We start from the raw sequence: 19,815 nt of genomic DNA on the forward strand, positions 1-19,815 counted from the left end.
ACCCCCACACAACTCCACTAATAAAGAATTATCTGGCCTAAAGTGTCAACAGTGCTGAGGTTAAGAAATCGTGTGCTAGAGTGAACAGGCACTGTGAAATGGAGAATGGCTGCCCATATTCCTTTAAAAGAACAAAGCTACCAGAAGGGGAAAAGTAGTAGTCTGACAATTAGATTCTGTGGGTCACTCTTCTATTCTTTCCCTGCTCAGCGACAATTTTTGAATTACTGGGTTGGACAGTCCGTATAAGCTATAAATTCTAGCATTTTTCCAATTTTGCACCTATGTTATCTGAACAGTCAAATGAGGTACTAACCCAGCTGTGCCCAGAGAGGATTGTACGGATGTGTTTTGGCCAGCATGTTCACTGATTGAGAGGTACGTTTCTCTGAGAAGGCCTTAATGGGAGGGTGATCAACAGGCATGACAGTTGGTACCCAAGCCAGGTGGTAGGTTAACACTGCAGTCAGTAAGGCAGCAAAAAACCTTGGAGAAATGGAAGAAAATACAACCAGATTAGTCAATACTGGATGAGGCATGTCTTATGCAGCACATGCACTGGCTATAGAATTCACATACAAGCCTCCAGATAGTTGAAGCTTACTGATTTTTGTTGATTTGTTCTATCAGAAGTGTAAACTCCTTGAGAAAGCGCTGGCAGAGCTGGTTTTTTTCCAAAGTGTTTGACATCATAGTAAGCCATACTGGTTCAGCTATCCTTGGAACAGAATATAAATTCCAGATAGTCCCTCTATAGGAGAGAGAGAGAAAGAGAGAGAGAGAAGGGATGCATAAAACAGTCACAAATATTTTAAGATAATCTTGGTACAAAAGAACAAAGGAGAATGGGGCATGGTGGCACATGCCTGTAACCCCAGAGGCTTGGGAGGCTGAGGCAGGAGGATCACAGGTTTGAAGTCTGCCTCAGCAACTTAGTGAGGCTGTAGGGAGACTCTGTCTCTAAATAAAAAATAAAAAGGGCTGGGGATATGGCTCAGTAGTTAAGGGACCCTGGGTTGAATTCTTGGTACCAAAAAAGAAAAAGGAAGAATAAAGGAGAAAAATTTGGATCTCTGCAGTCCTTAAGAGATTCAAGAAGTATATATAACAGATTAGCAAAGTATGAACTACAGGACAAATCAGACTCCTATATTTTATGTAAATAAAGCTTTGCTGGGACACACACATACTCATTCACTGACATACTATCTAATGCTACTTTTATAGGATGATGGTAAAATTGAGTAGATGTGACACATACCCCTTACAGAAAAAGTATGCCAACTCTCCAACATAAAATATTCATTGTAAAAACAATTTATTTTCACCATATCCTGTGTCAGAAACTACAACTACTTGAATTTTAATATATTTTAACCTATACATAAAACATAAAAATACATATTTGTGGGGTATCATACAACCATTTTTATAGTAAAGGAGACATAGGGAGAAAGTATATACTATATTAAAAATGTGATCAGTTAATTCAACTCTCCCAATTTCTGAATAATGTTTTGATTTTGTTAGTTAAAGCCACTCTATTTATTTTATAGGAAAAAACCTATAGAAGTTGCTCTTCTTTACTATATTACATACTAACTTTATACAGAGGCCTAGAGAAGATTAGGTTCTTTGCCAAGACATACAGATATTTAATGGCAAGGTTAGGATGTGAATTCAGGTCTCATTGCCGGGCATGGAGGGCTCTGCTTTAAGCTACATGAGTTACAAGTGTTTTTTCAATGAGTAGAAAAACTTAGGCTCTCCACGGGGTAAAAGGCTAATATATCTCTGATTTGATAACACATCCACCCTTCCCAAATCAAGATAGAAGAGACATATTGATTTGATTTTCTGACTGTATATGAAAGAACTGGGACCTAAGAGAATTCCACCTTGGTAATACAAAAACACAGTATTTGCTGAGTTAGGTAGCAATGACAAGCTACCAGTACATAGCACCAGAATTCATTTAGTAAAACCAAGGACTCTAAATGCTGAAACTTAATTCTGTCACCATTTTGGGCAGTTGTGACTATTGAAAAATAAGACCTATCTATGTACACAGTGAAGCTTTTTAGTTCTTTTCTTTCAGTTTCTTGAAAAATTAATACTCTCATTAAAGTAGTACCCAGACTCAAGCAAAATCCAGCTTTGAGTCTGACCACAGCAGAGCAACAGGTAACTCTAGTATTGTCCAAACAAACTATGGGAGGTTTACTAATCATCAGGTTGCCATCAAAAAGCACAACTTCACAATACTCTTCAAACATGTGACTTAAGTCTTAACAATCATCAGATAATGCCTACGGTGCTACTTGAGTACTTTACATTAAAAAATCATGGTGATTTCATTGTAAGCAGTATTATACAGTTGACCAGCAGATACCTTAAGCACCACAAAAATGTCCTAACATTCTAGAAATTATAAAATATATTTTATCCCTCAGCTGGGGAGTAACAGTTTGACTCATTACATGGCTACTTTGGAGTGGGATTCCATTCACCACCATGACTAGCTCTAAGAGATGGTGCAACAATTTCAATTCGTCATGGTGGGAGAGAATTCCACCTGCTACCCAGAAAAGATTACCTTTCTACACAGACACCAGGAGCAAGGACTCTAGAAAAGTGGATTCCAGAGTACAAAGGTCATTAATTAGAAACTGCCTATGAAGACATATGAGGGTGATGAGATAAGTAACGTCCAGACCAGGACATGTACAGGAAGACAGTGGATACAAACTACAACTGTGCTGGCAAACTGGAACATAGGTGTTGTTGATATGCATGCTCTCCATTATGTGCTCTGGATGAGCACCTTTGAACTCAGTTTTCCACATATGTAAAATGGGGGTAGTAGTGCTTACTCCTAGAATTGTTGTTGTATGACATGAGACAATGAACAGACTTATAAGACACACCAAATGTCAGTTTTCTCCACTTACTCTGTTCAGAACAATCATATAAGAACTGTCAGGTAGGGGTAAAGATTCTTTAGTGTTGGATTATTTAAATTTCTTGCTCCATTTGGTCTGTTTCCATCTTGAAGGGCGGAGCCACTGAAGTGACTAGCCCTTCAATTCTCCCTATAATCCTAAAATCCATGGCTGCTGCCACTGCTGCTCTTCATCAATTTCTTGTTGGATTTGCCAAAACTTGACTTTACCTGAATTCTCCCAGAGCTTCCATCAGACGGCTGATGTAAAACTGGACACGGAGGCTTGACTCTGCAATCTTCCTACAGGAGATCATGGCCTTGGTAGAGAGAAAGCAAGCCCAATCACTCAAAGAAGAAACTACCTTACAACATATCTATTGGGCTTCATTAATTAAAAAAGTGAATTATAATAAATTAAGCACACCCAAGGTAATAATGCCTTCAGTCATTAGAAAGCAATAATTTCCTTTCCTAAAGCAACCAGTATCTGGTAGCTAACATCAATGTTCCTAAGAATCCATCACTGCTAGGGCTGACTTAACTTCCTTAGGAAGGTGATCTGGTACATAAACAGAGATTCTGCCATCCTTAAAACCCCATAATCACTTCTCCAATTGACATTAGATTATGATGTTTTTACCTTTTCAATTGCACTCTTTAGCCTGTTCATGTGAGATTCAAAGAGGGGGAAATGAGAAAAAAAGAAGTCCTGGAAATTCCGTTGCGCTTCTTCTTTCTCACACAGGGAAAAGATGATGCTTATGGCAATTTTCTTCCTCCTAACTATGGCTGGATTAGAACTACAGGTTTCTTCAGCCAAGCTAAATGTCTCATCAGTGGACCTGAATGGAGGAAGAAAAAGTTTGAAAAGTTGCCATGCATCAATGAGTCACACTGATGGTCAACTGTCATGCCAAGGACAACACTCAGAAAGCTTATCAAGAACCCTCAGAGTCTTGGTAAAGAGTTTATCTACTTCCTGTTCATTCTCTTTTATGATTCTCTGTGTGAAAAATGAGAACACTGGCTTGCCACACATTATTATTTTAACATGAAAAGGAACTCAAATGAAAACCAAAAGTTAATTTGAATGTACCATTGTTAGACTCTCACCCTTCCCCCTGTATCATTTTGTAGACTGGTGGTATTTAGGAGTGGTATGAAATACCTGTTCACTCAAAATTCATAAGCCCTTTGTTTTGATTGACATCAACAGATAAGAATGTCAAAAAAGGAAAAATTGTACACAGTATTCTAACACAGGCATTGCATTTGAATATTTACTGGCTTTCCAGGCTAACTTTCCCAAAGATACTAAGACCACTAGATGAAACTCCTCTCAGTGCTCAGATTAAGCCATGTGATTGACTGAGCTCTCTGAGAAATTCCCCAAGCAGAAAGAATCACCTCTTCTGTTTTAGTGAAATTCTCAAAAACTTATGATTCTTTTGAGACTCTGCTTCTATGATAAAATAACCACGACGTGAATAAATTCTGAATGTATACACAATTTGTCTTATAGGATAATTCTCACTATTATGGCCTAACAAAATCTCTTATTTAACTATTGTGAAAAGCCAGAATAGCTGCCACAAAGCTGCTAATAGCAAGAGTGAGGATAAAAAAATTAATTTGCTTTGTTCTACAAAGACACTAAAGCAAAGGATATAACATTGTAAAGGAAAGCACCCTGCCTGGCACATGGTAGGTATGCAACTTCTTTTCTCTTTCTCACTACCATTTAGCTTCTATCTCTGACAAATACAGGAGGGTACTGCTGCCTTATAACACAACAATTCCTGATGCTGGGCAGAATTCAAGGCAGTTAGCTTCCGGTCCTTGGTCCTATATTTGGTGCGGTACTCACGATCTATAAAGTTCAAATACATCCAGATTTTATAAAACATAAACAGATAAAAAGTTTTTATGGTTAGAAAAGCTAATTTTAAATTTTGTTCTAATTTTCATTTTGTTCTAATCTCAGAGATGTGCTACTGTGTCCCTTAACTTCACCCAAGCTCTCAGAGATGCAGGTATGGCTGATCAGTATGTAAAATGCCCTCACTTCCGACTCACCACTGGCAGCACTCCATCTCTAGGTTGTAAGTGTTACTTCTTAATTTTTTTTTTAGTTGTAGACAGACACAATACATCTATTTTATTTATTTACTTTTATGTGGTGCTGAGGATCGAACCTAGTGCCTCACCTGAGTGAGGCAAGTGCTCCACCACTAAGCCATAACCTCAGCCTATTAATGTCACATTTTATAATAAACCATCAACTATACACTTCAAGAAATCCCTAGATCGTCCTCATCAGAAAAAATTCTTTGAGAATCTTTTAAAATGTGTGATTTCACACAATGCCCCATTCTTTTCTAAAATACCTCTGTTAAAACCTTGTTTTCCTACACTAGTTTATTTCTGTTGTCTCTAAAAAAAATTCTTCTGAGCTTGTACTGTTAAACATGCTTGTTTACGTCTCTTCTTTTTCAAAAGTAAACTCTCATACCAGTCCACTCCTCATTAGGCCAACATGATCTTTAATAATCTAATAGTTACAAACACTGAACTCTGCACCTTTATTCTTCATCCATTATCTTCAGTTCTACCCAATAAATTCTCTCCTCGGTTTAACGTAGCAGAGAGCGCCACCTGCTGAATTTCTGTAAAACTTCCATAGTTGTAACAGTAGCAATCCTCCTTGCTTCACTACATATATCCTCTAGTAAATTCTAAAGCAACTGAGTATAGTCTTGGATCCATTATGAAAACTGGAATAAGTCAGATCTCATAGTATCATAATTCCATTTTTAAAAATTATTCCATAATAAAAGAATGTTTTTAAAAATTTGAGTATACATGCCCAATACTTCCATGTACCTTTTCCCACAGGTCATCAACCATGTAAGGTGCATAGGCTGATTTGTAAATGAACAAACTGAGGCAGGGTGCTTACTCAATTGCCTGGGGAACAAAAAGCTTCTTAGTGACAATGCTAGAGTTAGAACCCAGAGTTTCTGTCTCTAGTATAGGTTTAGTTACTGGGCACTGGAAATGACCAAACTCTGACCCCATTCCTCATCTGTTGGCTGGTGCTCATGCCATCTGAGGCATTACAACAGTTGGAGCACTGAGGGGAAGAAGCTAGAAGCAACCAGATCAGCTAATGGGCTCCAGGTTGCAGAAAGACCACTGTTTTAGTTAAGTTTTTTCACTGTGGTGATCAAAAGACCTGACTAGAACAGTTTTGGAGGAGGAAAAGTTTATTTGGTGCTCATGGTTTCAAAGGTCTCAATCGATTCATGGATGGCAGATGCCATTCCTCAGGGCCTGAGGTAAGGCAGACCATTATGGTGGAAGTGTGGCATAGCAAAGAGGCTCAAGACATGGACACCAAGAAGCAGAGAGAGGCTCCTCTCACCAGGGACATATAAATATAAACCACAACGGCACAGCCCCAGAGACCAACCTCCTCTAGCCATACCCTACCTGGCTACAGTTACCACCCAGTTGAACCCTATTAGCAAATTAATGCACTGATTAGGTTCAGGTTCTCATACCCCAATTATTTCACCTCTACATTTCTTGCGTTGTCTCACATAAGAGCTTTGGGGAAAGTCTAATATCAAAACAATACCTACCACCCTACACAATCTTATTCCTTATAAAGAGAATTTAATTAATGCTCTGAATACACATTTATGTACATTATAAGTACTTTAAGATCACAGATAAAGCAAAAACTATAATTATTTTAATATTTCTCGACAACCTATCATTCATTGTATCAGGACTAGTTGGCCTGTTACTTATGTCAGCCTTGACTTACAATGAACCTTATGAATTACATTGGACCACAGGAAATTGACATTTTTGTTGTCACAGAACATCCCATCAGCAACTTCATATGGTTTGTTCAATCATTTTTTCCCCCTAGGTACTGGGGACTGAACTCAGGGCCTTGCACATGCTAGGCAAGCAGTCAACCACTGAACTATGTCACCAGCCCCTTTCATTTCATTTGAGACAGGGTCTTCTTAAGCTCAGGCTGGCCTCCAACTTGTGATCCTCCCATTCTAGCCTCCCAAGTAGCTGGGATAATAGGTGTGGACCATCATGCCTGACTGATTGATTCCATTTAATAAATCAAACAAATCAAATCAAAAGGCTTTCTGGGTTACTTTATCTTGCTCCTTTGAAGTTTCAATGGCCTGAGTGGCACAATCTTTGTGGCTTTTCTTTCCTTACTAGTACTACTGCTGGTACCACCTATCAAATGCCCAAGCTGCAAAAGCATATCACCAGGTACAGCAGGAGGCCCTGAGGTCAGTGAGGTGCCACCTGTTATGGATTCAAGTATCATTCTTGACTGCCTTTAATTCTCTTAGAAAAGAAGTTTTCAGGGGCTGGGGTTGTGGCTCGGAGGTAGAGTGCTTGCCTAGCATGCATGAGGTGCTGGCTGGGTTCGATCCTCAGCACCACATAAGAATACAATATACTATGTCCACCTAAAACTAAAAAACAATATTAAAAAATGATTTAAAAAAAGAAGTTTTCAATTACTGTGAATTTTCTCTTGGTCAGAAGTAATAACAATTTTTGATACCTACTGTTCTCTTGCCTCTAGTATAAGAAACTGATTTTCTTACCTACTACTTGCCAAAATGGAGTGGATTAAGAGCAACATCCTTTGAATGGAGAGATTGATCTTCAGGTACAGGTAATCAAGTCAAAATGTCTTCTACATATATATTCTCAATGTTCAACATACTATACTCAGGGCTGGCTTCATGGGCATTAAATCTGCTCTCAGAAAGGCCCCAGGATTGGTATAATGTTCTGCAATTGGCATCTTGAATTCTTAATAATTTATCTTTGTACTAGTGTCCTTTAAGTGAAGTCTAATGTGACAATGATATTTGCACATGAGCAGGGAAGATATGGGGCAGCACTCTATACATGGATGGGTTCAGGCCTGACAGTCAGACTTACACCAACACATCTGAAGCAGGACAGGGTGCCACAAGGTTCCAAGATGGCAGGCTGGACTTGGACCCAGACTGATGGCTATGACAGTAGTAACAGCAGAAGCAACAGTGGCCAGTTATGGGAGGGGAATGAGAAAAGAAGGGAGGGCCTCTGACAGGAACCATGGGAAGAGGCCAGCTTGTCCATCCACCATTGGAGCCCTTCCCTAAGGAGTTTACACAAATATTTAACTTCCTGACCTAAGCCCTAAAGGAGTAAATTATCACAAAGCAAAGACATACACATGGACACTGCAATAAAGTGAATTGGGAGTTATTAGAATCTTTCAAAAAGCTGTCATCTCTGATTCTGAAAATTGCTGCAATATTACAAAGCAATATTCACAGGTATAGAAGTAGAATATTAATGTAAAGACTGTTGTATTGAACAGAAAAAATACCTCACTGTTTCTATATGAACATTCAGATAGGCAAATTACTAATGAGGAAGATCATTTTAAAATTAATGTTTCCTCATATTTGAAGAAATAGCAACAGAATGCATAAACAGACATTTTGAACAGCTTATGAGGACCTTCAGTTTCTTGTAAGGTAACTACAAGTTCTAGGAAACATCAAAGGAAACATTAAATAGCCACATACAAATTTATATCTATAATTAAATTCAGATTTAACACAAAATGGACTTCTGTGAAGAATTTAATCTTTTTAGAAAACTGTTCCACAAGAATCACCTGATCAAAAGTTTATCAGTCATTCATCCCAATATTGTCACATCCCAATGCCTCAGTAGAAAGATCCTTCTCTAAATAACTATACAAAATTATTTGCCACTCTGAATTTGCCAGGAATGACTAATGCCACTTTCAATATCAACTGAAAGACAAGTTGCTAAAGTAGAAATTTCAATGATAGTGAATTTGCTGAAAAGCCTGAAAAATCTTATAATAAATCAAGATTTCATATTAAGTATTTTTATAGCCGTATATAAAATTATACCAAAAATATTTTTGGAATTTATAAGTTTATGTTGCTATTTACATATCACTGTTATCTCTATTATGTTTTATAAGTAATATTTTTAAAGGCAAAGTTTTACTTTTCAGTACCTTTAACAGAATTTTTCCCGCTTTCTGAGCAAGAGGCCTGGCATTTTATTTTGCACTGGTCCCGCAAATTATATATCAGCCCTGACTGTATTCATAGGCTTTCTGAATGTGAGAGTCTTATTTTAGGTACAAATTCACTAGAGATTGATTAATTCCCAATGCCAGTCCTTACTTCAAATTAGAATTTTGAAGGATTTCAGTGGAGTGGAATGGAGAAATGCTATACTCAACTTGGGACATAAACCTGAAGGAATAAAAGAGCATTTTCAGCAAAGAGATGGCTAAGGGGGAAGGTTTCCAAGATCCATCTCTTCCACTCACAGCTATCATAATGCCAGGGTGGGGATGGTGGTGGCGCCAACTCCTGGCAGTTGTAGTAATAGCAATGACAGTGATAGCAGTAGCAATAGCAAACAAATCATGTTGGCCAATATTCTATTCACCATATGCTGTGTCCAGGCTAACACCTGACTTGCTGTATCTCATTTGGCCATCTGAACAACCCTTTTAGGCTGAAACTAATATTATTATCACTAATGCAGATGCAGAAGCAATGCTTAGAATCCAGGTTAACTTGTTCTAACATGCAGGACTTGTCCTCACAACAAGTGCCAAGCTCCTACTCATTCCACTGGAAGTCCATCAACCAAAAATCAGCTCCTTATTGAATAATGCAGCTCTACTTTTTTCTTCCTGTCTTGCTCCCTAGAATTGTGAGAGGAACAGAAGAGATGCCCTAACCTCTTCTTTCTCTGCTTATCCTTTCAGTGCCCTCTCCTCTACAGGATTCCCCACTTCCTGTGCAACCATCACTGTGTTTTCTCCTTCCTTGAGTTCCAAAGCACTTTATGCCTCCCTATAGCATGTAGTCTCTTTATACCATTATTTAGGTGCATATCATCTTCCCTACCAGTGCATAAAAGGTTAAATGCAGGCACATAGCCAAATCATTTTTACACCCTCACAGATCCCTATGGAGTCATTACCAGTTAATTTACTAAATCAACTGAAGTGAATTTTTATAGTTATGTATAAAACTTCCCTTTTGGGGTGATAGAAGAAGAGTTTAGATGCTACTGATTTAAGATCAAATATATGTTTTAGACATAACTGAAGTTTAGATTACAAAACCAACAGAAATGAAGGTAGAAAGTATTTGATGTCATTTATATTTTTAATTATATTGATGCCTGTTCAGTTGGTAAATTTAAGATTTACAATAAGAATAAACCACTAATATGAATAGAGAATATGTCATATTTTCAAATACCATATCACTCCAAGGAAGAGATTTATCCCACCCTGCATGACTTACAAGAGCTACATTTGTAAGGGACTCAAAAAGAGTGCACACTCACTTTAACACCAAACCTAGCTCAAACATGGCACAACTACTGAGATATTTCCTAGTGTCTTTTATATCAGAATCTTTTGGTAAGCTTTAATCTATTTTCTCCTTCAAATGTCTAACTTGTAAACTTTCTGGTTACATTGAGGCTCCTTGAAGATTCCCGTTCCTCCCACTGACAGCAGGCAAGCGCGATCACCCTGCGGGGCTCATCACGCTGCCTACACTAGCACTTTCCCCAGCAAGAACAAACTTGAAACTCACCTCCTTGGAAAGATGCCATTCTCTAAACTTGTCGTCTGACTTCGAAGCCAACGGCGCTGATAACTGCTGGAAGAAGATGTAGAGGAGCTTGGCGATGGGAAAGGTGTGATCAAAAGGCTGCTTAGTGAGGCTGTGAAGAAGGAAATTTTGAATTTGAAACCTGAGGTAAATGAGTCCTTACATATTATATACTGCACATCAGTAGGTTTGTATTTAGTACCACTGAACTGTAAATTTAAAATGGATAAGATGGCAAATTTTATGTTATGTGTATTTTAGTAAAAAAAAACTTTGAAAAAAAATACATATATGCTAAGTAACATTATTTGCAGGTTCTACCAATCATATCCAGCAGGGGGAGTTTATAATTTTTGTTTTATGAAGATTTCTACACAGCAAAGAATCCTTTATAAAGGAAAACATATTAAAGGAAATAAGAATCACAGATAAGGCACGTGCATAAATTATCAGGCCCCACATTATTTATGCAGAATAAATTATTAATCAATTGGAGACTGCAGATTTCTGATAACATGGTTCTTACAAAAACTTTATATTGTTAAGCTGGTAACTAATGCCACATTATCATGCTTACTTATAAGAATTTCTTCCTCTTGACTACTTCATTACTCTTATTTTTTCTTTTTCTTTTTTTTTAATATTTATTTTTTAGTTGTAGTTGAATACAATATCTTTATTTCATTTATTTATCTTTATGTGGTGCTGAGGATCGAACCCAGTGCCTCACGCATGGCTGGCGAGCACGCTACCACTTGAGCCACATCCCCAGCCCTTATTTTTTCTTTTAGGTGAAATTAAGTATTTCCTTCCATTGTAGCCTGTGTCCGGACCCCAATTTCCAAATACACAATTCTTATCCTCCTATCCTCCAACCACTGCAGTCCCCTTGTTTGTCAAAGAGCAACTTCTAGTCCTAAATATGCTTTCTGTTTCAATGACTTATTTTGCTTACATGAGTTTATACTTATGGAATAAATTATTTCAGACTGTAGTAATTAATATAAAAATAAAATGACTATGATTTTCTTTAAGTAATGGGGTAAATTCTTTAATCAGTGCTCAAAGAACACCTCTGTGAAAACAGATACCTCAACTGAGACGAAGGGCTCAGAGGAGGTACACCCCAGACATTCTATGAAAGAATTAAATAATATCAATAGTTTAAAAAAATCTATGTGTATTTCTACTTATATGTATGGGTGGACATATTTCCCCATCTCATTCAAATACTCATTGAGCATCTACTATATGTCAACTATTTTATAAGTCACTGGGGGACAGAATAGTAAACACAACTGAGGATGTAGGTCTCTGCAGTTGTCGGTAAGCTCACATTCTGAGGGAGAAGAAGAAACAAACAAAAACTCCCAAGAAATGAAGAAGATAACCACAGAATGTGGCAAATCACAAGGAACAACCTTGCCACAGGGAAGAGGAAGTATAAGAGTCAAAAACTCAGAAGCTGTTACAATTTCTTTGATGGGAGAATCTTGAGATTGATTTACTTATTTTTGCAGAAAAATGCGATCATAGTATCAGACAGTCAACACTCTTCAGGACTCTGTGCTGACACAGGACTACAGTAAGCCCAGGGCAGGTCCGAACTAAGGCCTAGAGCAGAAGGTTTTGATGCTGTCAAACACATTTCAACTTGCAAGGAGACATATGGGGGAAGTATTCTGCAGATAACCCTTAATCTTCTCTTGTCTTCTGCAGCCATCCAAAGGAAAATGTTTGGAAATGCTCCCATCAAAATATAAAAAAACATATTCATGGGATCGACCCCATGTTTCTTCTCTAAGTTCATCTTATACCACCCTTTCCACACCACAACTGGCCTTCTCTCTCTTTTTTTTTTGTACCAGGAATTAAACCCAGGAGTGCTCTACCACTGAACTACATTTCCAGTCCCTTTATTTTTTTATTTTGAGACAGGGTCTCACTAAGTTGATAAGGTTGGCCCCTGAACTTGCAATCCTCCTGTCTCAGCCTCTTACCTGAAAGAAGGCAGCTAGCCTTTGATTATAGATAAGCTCTTTGAAATCTGGCTGTCTTTTTTCTATTCTTATTCACAAGGATTTTCTATTCCTTATTCACAAATCTGTAGTCTGTTCCTACCCTAGGTATTTGCAATAACTATACCATCCCTAAAATGGTATTTGAACCAATCCTCATAGAGAATTCATGGAGACTTAATGGGGACTTCATGGAGTCCCTACTGGCATTAAAGTCTCAGCTAAAATTTCATGCTTTCAGAGGGCTATTCATGGGCACCCCATATGTTTTCTTTCCTTCATTGATAAGTGTGTGCCTACATTTCAGTGTTTATCATCCATCTCTCCTTAACTGACTATAAATTCAATGAGATCAGAGTCCATGTGTATTCTGAGCACTGATCTATCCCCATACCCTAGAAGATTGTTCCATAGATGCTCACTGAATACTGGGCCAACAATTCAGTTAAGGAAAATAATGTTTGTCTCAATCAGTAAGTGTAACAGAAACAGAGCAGTAGAGAAACAACTTTCTAGATGAATTCACATATTGAATTTGTTTAAGGTTTCCTGTGGCTAAAGCTGTATATATAGTATTTACATTTTCTCTTTTTAACCAACCTTCATAACCTTCATTTAAAGTTTGTTTTTGTTTTTTTGGTGGTATTGTTCTGAGTACCTTTTCTATCTGTTTCTATCTGTTGGATGAAAGGGTACTACAGCCCAAACACAATGGACTTTGTTCACTGTGAGACTCAAAGTTCTTCTCTTCAAGTTTTTGCTTAGAAACTTGAAAATATGTAAGGTGACTTAGTCTAGTATGTAGTTACACTCTAAAGACAACAAAATAGAAGCATTTAATGGGTCAATGAATACAGCTGTTATTGTCTAAGAGGAAAACTTCATTTTTAATAAACCAAGCATATTATTTTATTGGCAAATCAAATTACACATAACACATTTTAATTCCCAAACCACAAAATTAATTTAGGAGTTTAAATGGTCCTCAAAAATGCCATTTTAAGTTTTAATAAAATTCCTATAAAGCCCCCTGAATAATAAAAAAGACAATGTTCTCACTACCATGATTTCAAAACATCTCAAATTTTAATTTCTTATCTGGGACATAAACTCTAGCCCACCCTAGGTGATCAATTCATTCTCTGCATTTATTTACCAAGTTTTTTGACTTTTGTCTATTATCCAGAGTCTGGGATCTAAGAATAAAGTGCCTACAAAAACTTATGAAAAATATATAATCTTGGTCCTTTGTTCTTCCATATGAAGTAGAAGTTTAGTCTGACTTCACAGGAGATTTTAACTCAAATTACACTGAATTTATAGATTAATTTGTAAAATGTGATCCTTCACTCCACCCAATCAGGTCTTTTAATAAAGTTTTAAAATTTCTCCATCACATATCACACATTTTCTTAGATTTATTTCTAGAACCCTTATGGGTTTGACTGCTACTTTCATTACTTTCTGATTCTAATTTTTCCTAAGCAGGTATACAGGAATGCAAGTTTAGAACCGAAAAAGCTGAAGTGAAAGAAAAAGCCAACAAAGCCTGTGAAAGTGAAGATGGCAAATATTCACTCCAGGAAAATGCCAAAGGTCTAACTTGAAATATAAGAAGTGGAAAGAAATAAAGAAACTAAGTTCTGTCCAAGACACCTTACAAGACATCAAACAAATATAATATGAGCAAAGCAAAGCAAGGTCAAGGCCCAGATCCTCAACAGTAAAGACACAAGCAGACATTTTTAGACCTGGATGTTTATCACCTAGATGATGGAAAGAATAAGCCAAAGGGACCAGCTCCCAAAGATACTTGTCCCACACCCAAAATGGTAACAACACAAAAGGGATCAATGCTTGCAGTACAAGCTGGGGGACACCCACTGCTGGGAGCTCGTTCTAAACTGCAGCTAAGTACTTTTATATTCTGCAATTCTATTTGAAGAGGGCAGGGCAGAAGTCCCCTATCAGAACTGTGGAGTTGAAGAGAAATTGTTTCATGGCAGCCTCCCAGGGGAGACAGGGAAGTGAGTGGGAGATACCCTCTTAGCAGCTCCTCAGAGTCCTCCTATCTTCTTATGTGCCAGAAAGATCCCAGGTTATGCGACCAAGACTCATGCTTAAGTTCAAGCTTTTGCCTATGTGCACAGGTGCAAAGGTCAACAGCATGTAGGGTCTTTCCCCTACACAAAAAACAATACCTAGACATAGGGATGAAACTCAGTGGTAGAATGCATTCTTAGCACCAAAAAACAAAATGAAAAAATAAAAAGCAGTGTTGTCCTTTTGACTCCTGCTCCTCTCTTTACTAAGCACTGAATCAGTTAAGTCAGCAAGAGGCTCAGGTACAAATGGGACATCATTGTGCATTATTCCACGGTGACCTACATTGTGAGGAATCTGACTTCATTTTTGATATTCTATTGCTGATGGCTTTGGAGCTTCATCCCATTCCCCTGGCCTCATTCTGCTCCCTCTCAGCAAACTGATGAGAAAGCCCAGGTGCTCTCTCTTTTGGTGCCAGTGGGAGGTTTAAACCACATGCAGAAACACTCACACAATCTTACCACCAAGAAAACCCCAGTTTAGTCTCTTTACCCTGTTCTCTCAAGCTCTTTTCTGGCCAACTTGGGAAGTCACCTACTCTCTCCAGAAAACCCTCATTATGTGAGTAAAAAGCCTTTCCACATCCTTACAGTATGCGTATGTGACATCATCAGTCTTGATCCAAACCAAATGTTGGGCAGAGTCCATTCTGTATCTGCAGAGTGGCTGAAACACAAGTTTTATCTGAACACTTTGATGATGTGTATTCTTATCTGGTAGAGTCACTTGAAAAGTACATACTACAAGTGTTCCTCATACCGACCTATTTGTTTTACCACTTTTGAAGACTGAAGAAATGGCAGCTACAAAAAGAATGGGAAATCGTTTTCCTTACTATGATTTGCCAACTTTGATGAAGAAAGCCTAGAGTTGAACTATGGGCAGATGACAAGGCTCGATGATGATGCTGTCTCAATCCCAGCCCTTGGAACCTCATGCTGCTCGCAGATCCAAGTCTTCTGAATTTCAGCTGACCCATCTCTTTTGAGTCAGTTTTCTATTTCTAAATTACAGCAGGCTACTCACAAGTGGAGAATTTGTGGACACTTCTAGCTAAAAATTATTTCACTATCTGTCTCCCTGAAGGGCCTCTGGCTTGTCCTACATTGGGTAATGTCACCACATTATCCTCTGCTTGTCTTCTCAAGTCAGAAACTGAAGAGTCATGCTTGCTCTCTTACTCCTCCCCTAAAACCCATGTCCCGTTAGTCACTGAGCCTGCAATCTGCTTAGTATGCCAGAAATCCACCTCTCTTTTCTTCCAAGGCCTTACTTAAAATAAACAACTATGCTACTAAAATAATCTCTTAAAATTTATCTTTGCACAGAAGATATATTCAAAATATCCAAAAGAAAATACAATAACAAGGTATTTCCCCTTTACACCCCAAGAAACAAACATTCTATGAATGAGGAAACAACTAACTCTGGGACTCGGGCAAAAAAAAAAATACAGAAGATGACTATATATGTGTGTGTGTGTGTGTGTGTGTGTGTGTGTGTGTGTGTGTGTGTGTACGGCATTTTGTGGCATAGAATGTAAGACAGTGCTCAAACTAGCACCCCCCACATAGATGGGGGTATATAAAAGGAGCATAGGAGTTAAGAAAAAGAGCTCCCAATAGCCAAAGCTGGGATGATTTGAGCTACAACAATTTTTTTAAAAGAAGTACTATTACATTATAATCCAAAGTAAAAAAAATAAATATCCTGGAGTTCATACTGATATAATAACCAAATAAACAAATAAATGGGAAGATGAAACATTTCTCCCATGCAGAGGATCCCAACTAATTTATGGAGAGCCTCTGCTCTCGAGGAAGAGGACCACAATTCCCCACTCCATAGGTGATAGTGACATCTTACCAAAGCAGAGTATGGAGGGGGGAAATAGTCACTCTGCAGTGGAGAAACCTGACAAATATCACGTTGGCCAGGTAAACAAGGCCAGTGTCAATGGTCACAAGGCACAGTGACAGTAGGTAGCCTTGACCTGCTGTGATGAAAATGGCACTTTACCCCTGTGGTCTTCCCTCCCTGGACTCACAACCTAAGCCTCATCATGAGGAAAACTTCCAACATTCTCATAGTGGGGCATTCTACACAATAACTAGCCAGTCAGTACTCAAGACTGTCATGATTAGCAAAAACAAAGTAAGTCTGAGAACCTACCACGGCCAAATAAGCCTGAAGAGACCTGACCAATAAGTGTAATGTGGTCCTGGAATAGAAGGGCATTAAGTAAAAACCAAGGAAATAACTAAACTATGGTCTTTGGCTAATGGTCATGCTTCACTAATATTAATATTGGCTCATTCATTGTCATAATTCATACACTAATATTAAGATGTTATTAACAGGGCAGACTGAGGATGAGTTATAAGAGAACTCTGTGAAAAAAATCTTCCAAATTTTGCTGTAAATCTATAACTATTCTAACAATAAAATCTACCTTAAAAACTTTCCTGCTGGGCACGGTGGTACATGCTTGTAATCCCAGCAGCTTGGAGGCTGAGGTAGGAGGACTGCAAGTTCAAAGCCAGCCTCAGCAACTTAGCAAGGCACTAACCAACTCAGCAAGACCCTGTATCTAAATAAAATATAAAAAAAGTCTGGGGATGTAGCTCAGCAGTTGAGCACCCCTGTATTCAATCCTCAGTACCAAACAACAATAACAACAACAACACTTTTCCTATCTCTCTAGTCTTTAGATAGAAGTTAAAAATTACAGAATTAAAAGACAATAAACACCATCTTACTTTCTCTACTTCTTCTGCTAATTTAACTCTAATATTTGGAGCTCCTATTCTGTTTTAGAACCGAGATCTTGGTTCCTCCACAATTTAAGGTGGGAAATAAGGAGTAGAGAATGGATTACACTAAGAAGATAAAAGAGCTCTTACGTTAACAGAGTTCTTAATCCCACCAAAGATGTGAAGCTCACACTAGTCTATGTAGACTCAGGGATATCAGAGCAGTTCCCAGTTGTGAACCTAAAGGTAAGCACAACTACCAGGACAGCCAGGGGAGTAAAACCCAGGGGCACTGGCAGTTCTTTCCATCCCCTTTGACCCCGTCCTCTCAACAGGAGAAGCAGAGATTGGAAATACAGATTGCCAAACTACCAAACAGAGCCAGTCTTCTTTCATTATCAAAATTAACCTTTGTATCATACTGTCCCCAGTTCCCAGATCTGGTTAGTCCCAAATCCCTCTCGTGGACTACAAGAAAATATTTGGCTCTGGCTGCCATGGACTTGTACTTTAATGTGAACTCAATTTTCCTGCTTCTCAAAAGGCATGGAAAAGTAGTTTTAGAGCAATATATAATCTAAAGAATATCAAACAAGTTGCGATTTAGATTCGTACAACATGAACTAATTTTACCAATTATATTATAAACTGAAGTTACCTAGGAAAATCCAAACTTTCTTCTAATAATGTTTCTGTTGGTATTAGTTCCCTAAAAATCTCTGAATCTTTTCTGTAACAAGGGGTATAAAAAGTAAAATAAGGTTACAACAGGACAGAAATCCCGTGACATGAGCATTCAGAAGAGGCCCTGGTGGAAATTACTCATGCTCCTTCCCCCATAGACAGGTGAAAAGCTCTCACCTTTCTGCTTTGGAATTCAACCACAGCAAAGTCGGTCCAGTGCCAGTCCTATGACAGGGGACCGAGAACGGCATTGGGCTGAGAGCCACTAGGACACTAGGGTTTTTCAGTGCACACTCAGAATCTTTTGAGTAACTGATGGAACTCAGAGTTCAGCTGACAGTGACCCACAAGAAATGAGGAAATTACCATGAGTATCATTAAATATGACAAAAGAAAAACAGTTCACTTGCACATCACATATTGCCTTTTACCTTTTCAGATTTTAAGTGAAAATTATACAAGTCTAATCAATGGGAGCTACGTTTCAGACCAAAGGTTATTAGCCCAACTTCACAGAGAAGATAATGAATACCAATATGAATCAATTTTAACAACTAATAAAACACTATATAAAGTGTGTATATATATATATATATATATATATATATATATATATATATATACTTTATTACATATATGTATGTTACATATGTGTGTGTAATATAAACATATACATTCATATGCATATATATAAATGACAGCAAGGGGAGCAAACTGCCACTCAGGGGCATTAGCAGCCCTCTCCATCACCCCTTTCATATATAAATATTAAATGCCAAACAGGGAGATTCAGTAACAATACATTTCATTTAACAACTTGGGAGCAGAACTGGACAGAATGGGAGAAGGGCCCTGATATTACACAGAAGAAACAAGGATTTTTGAGGCACTGTCTGAGAGCAAGAGGTGGAAACACAAATGAAGGAAAGGCACCCAAGGTCTGGATCCAGTCTGTGCAGGGACTGCTGGCTGGTTTAGAAGGAGCTATGTGTCAGAGGAGAAACCAGTAGAGTGCTCCTAGTACTCACTGGAAGATAGAGGAGGCCTACAGGATGTGTAATCATCAGGTAAACCCCACACACCTAAGTCCCTGGATTACTTCTCTTCTAACACAGAACCTAACTCAGATCTGAACCACAAATCAAAAGTCAAAAGCAGCATCATGTACAAAAGCAGAAACCATGGGATCCTAAAAGCAGTATTAGAAAGTTCAGGGCTAGTTAAAAAGAAGAAGTAAAAGTAAAGTTTAGGACTTCTGGAAGAACAGAAAGGTACCTGAGACACAACTTAGATCAGTATTCTAAGACAGAAGAAAGGGTGATCAGGTCAGTTGGCAGGCACTTCCACTGTCATTCAAAGATTTATTTTCGCAGACACTTTCCCTCCTCTGGTTCTACACACAGAAGTCAGCAAACAAATTCCCAGTATTATTGACTCAAGGAAATTTCACTCTGAGAAGAGATTTCTCAGCATACACTAGTCTCATATGAATTTGGATATAAGACTAGTTTATGTTGATATAAGACTAGTTTATGTTCATTCCCAGATGTTACACATCAAAAAAAATTTTTTTAAATCTT

General features: G+C 38.1%; 1 protein-coding gene across 12 annotated transcripts in view; it reads right to left on the reverse strand.

The window, feature by feature from the left end:
• The window catches only part of Fnip2 (folliculin interacting protein 2), a 114,238-nt gene that overhangs the window by 30,562 nt on the left and 63,861 nt on the right, over positions 1-19,815 (reverse strand). For all 12 annotated transcript variants that reach the window (XM_046458814.2, XM_046458819.2, XM_046458818.2 and 9 more), the window contains 5 exons: positions 10,657-10,786; positions 3,585-3,786; positions 3,173-3,261; positions 605-751; positions 317-486 (listed from right to left, as the gene is read on the reverse strand). In XM_046458814.2, coding sequence (XP_046314770.1) covers positions 317-486; positions 605-751; positions 3,173-3,261; positions 3,585-3,786; positions 10,657-10,786 — 738 coding nt within the window. The remainder of the gene's footprint in view (positions 1-316; positions 487-604; positions 752-3,172; positions 3,262-3,584; positions 3,787-10,656; positions 10,787-19,815) is intronic.

This window comes from Marmota monax, unplaced genomic scaffold, assembly GCF_021218885.2.
Source record: "Marmota monax isolate L192 unplaced genomic scaffold, Marmota_monax_Labrador192_F-V1.1 WCK01_AAM20220418_F8-fsc00002, whole genome shotgun sequence".
Taxonomy (NCBI): Eukaryota; Metazoa; Chordata; class Mammalia; order Rodentia; family Sciuridae; genus Marmota; species Marmota monax.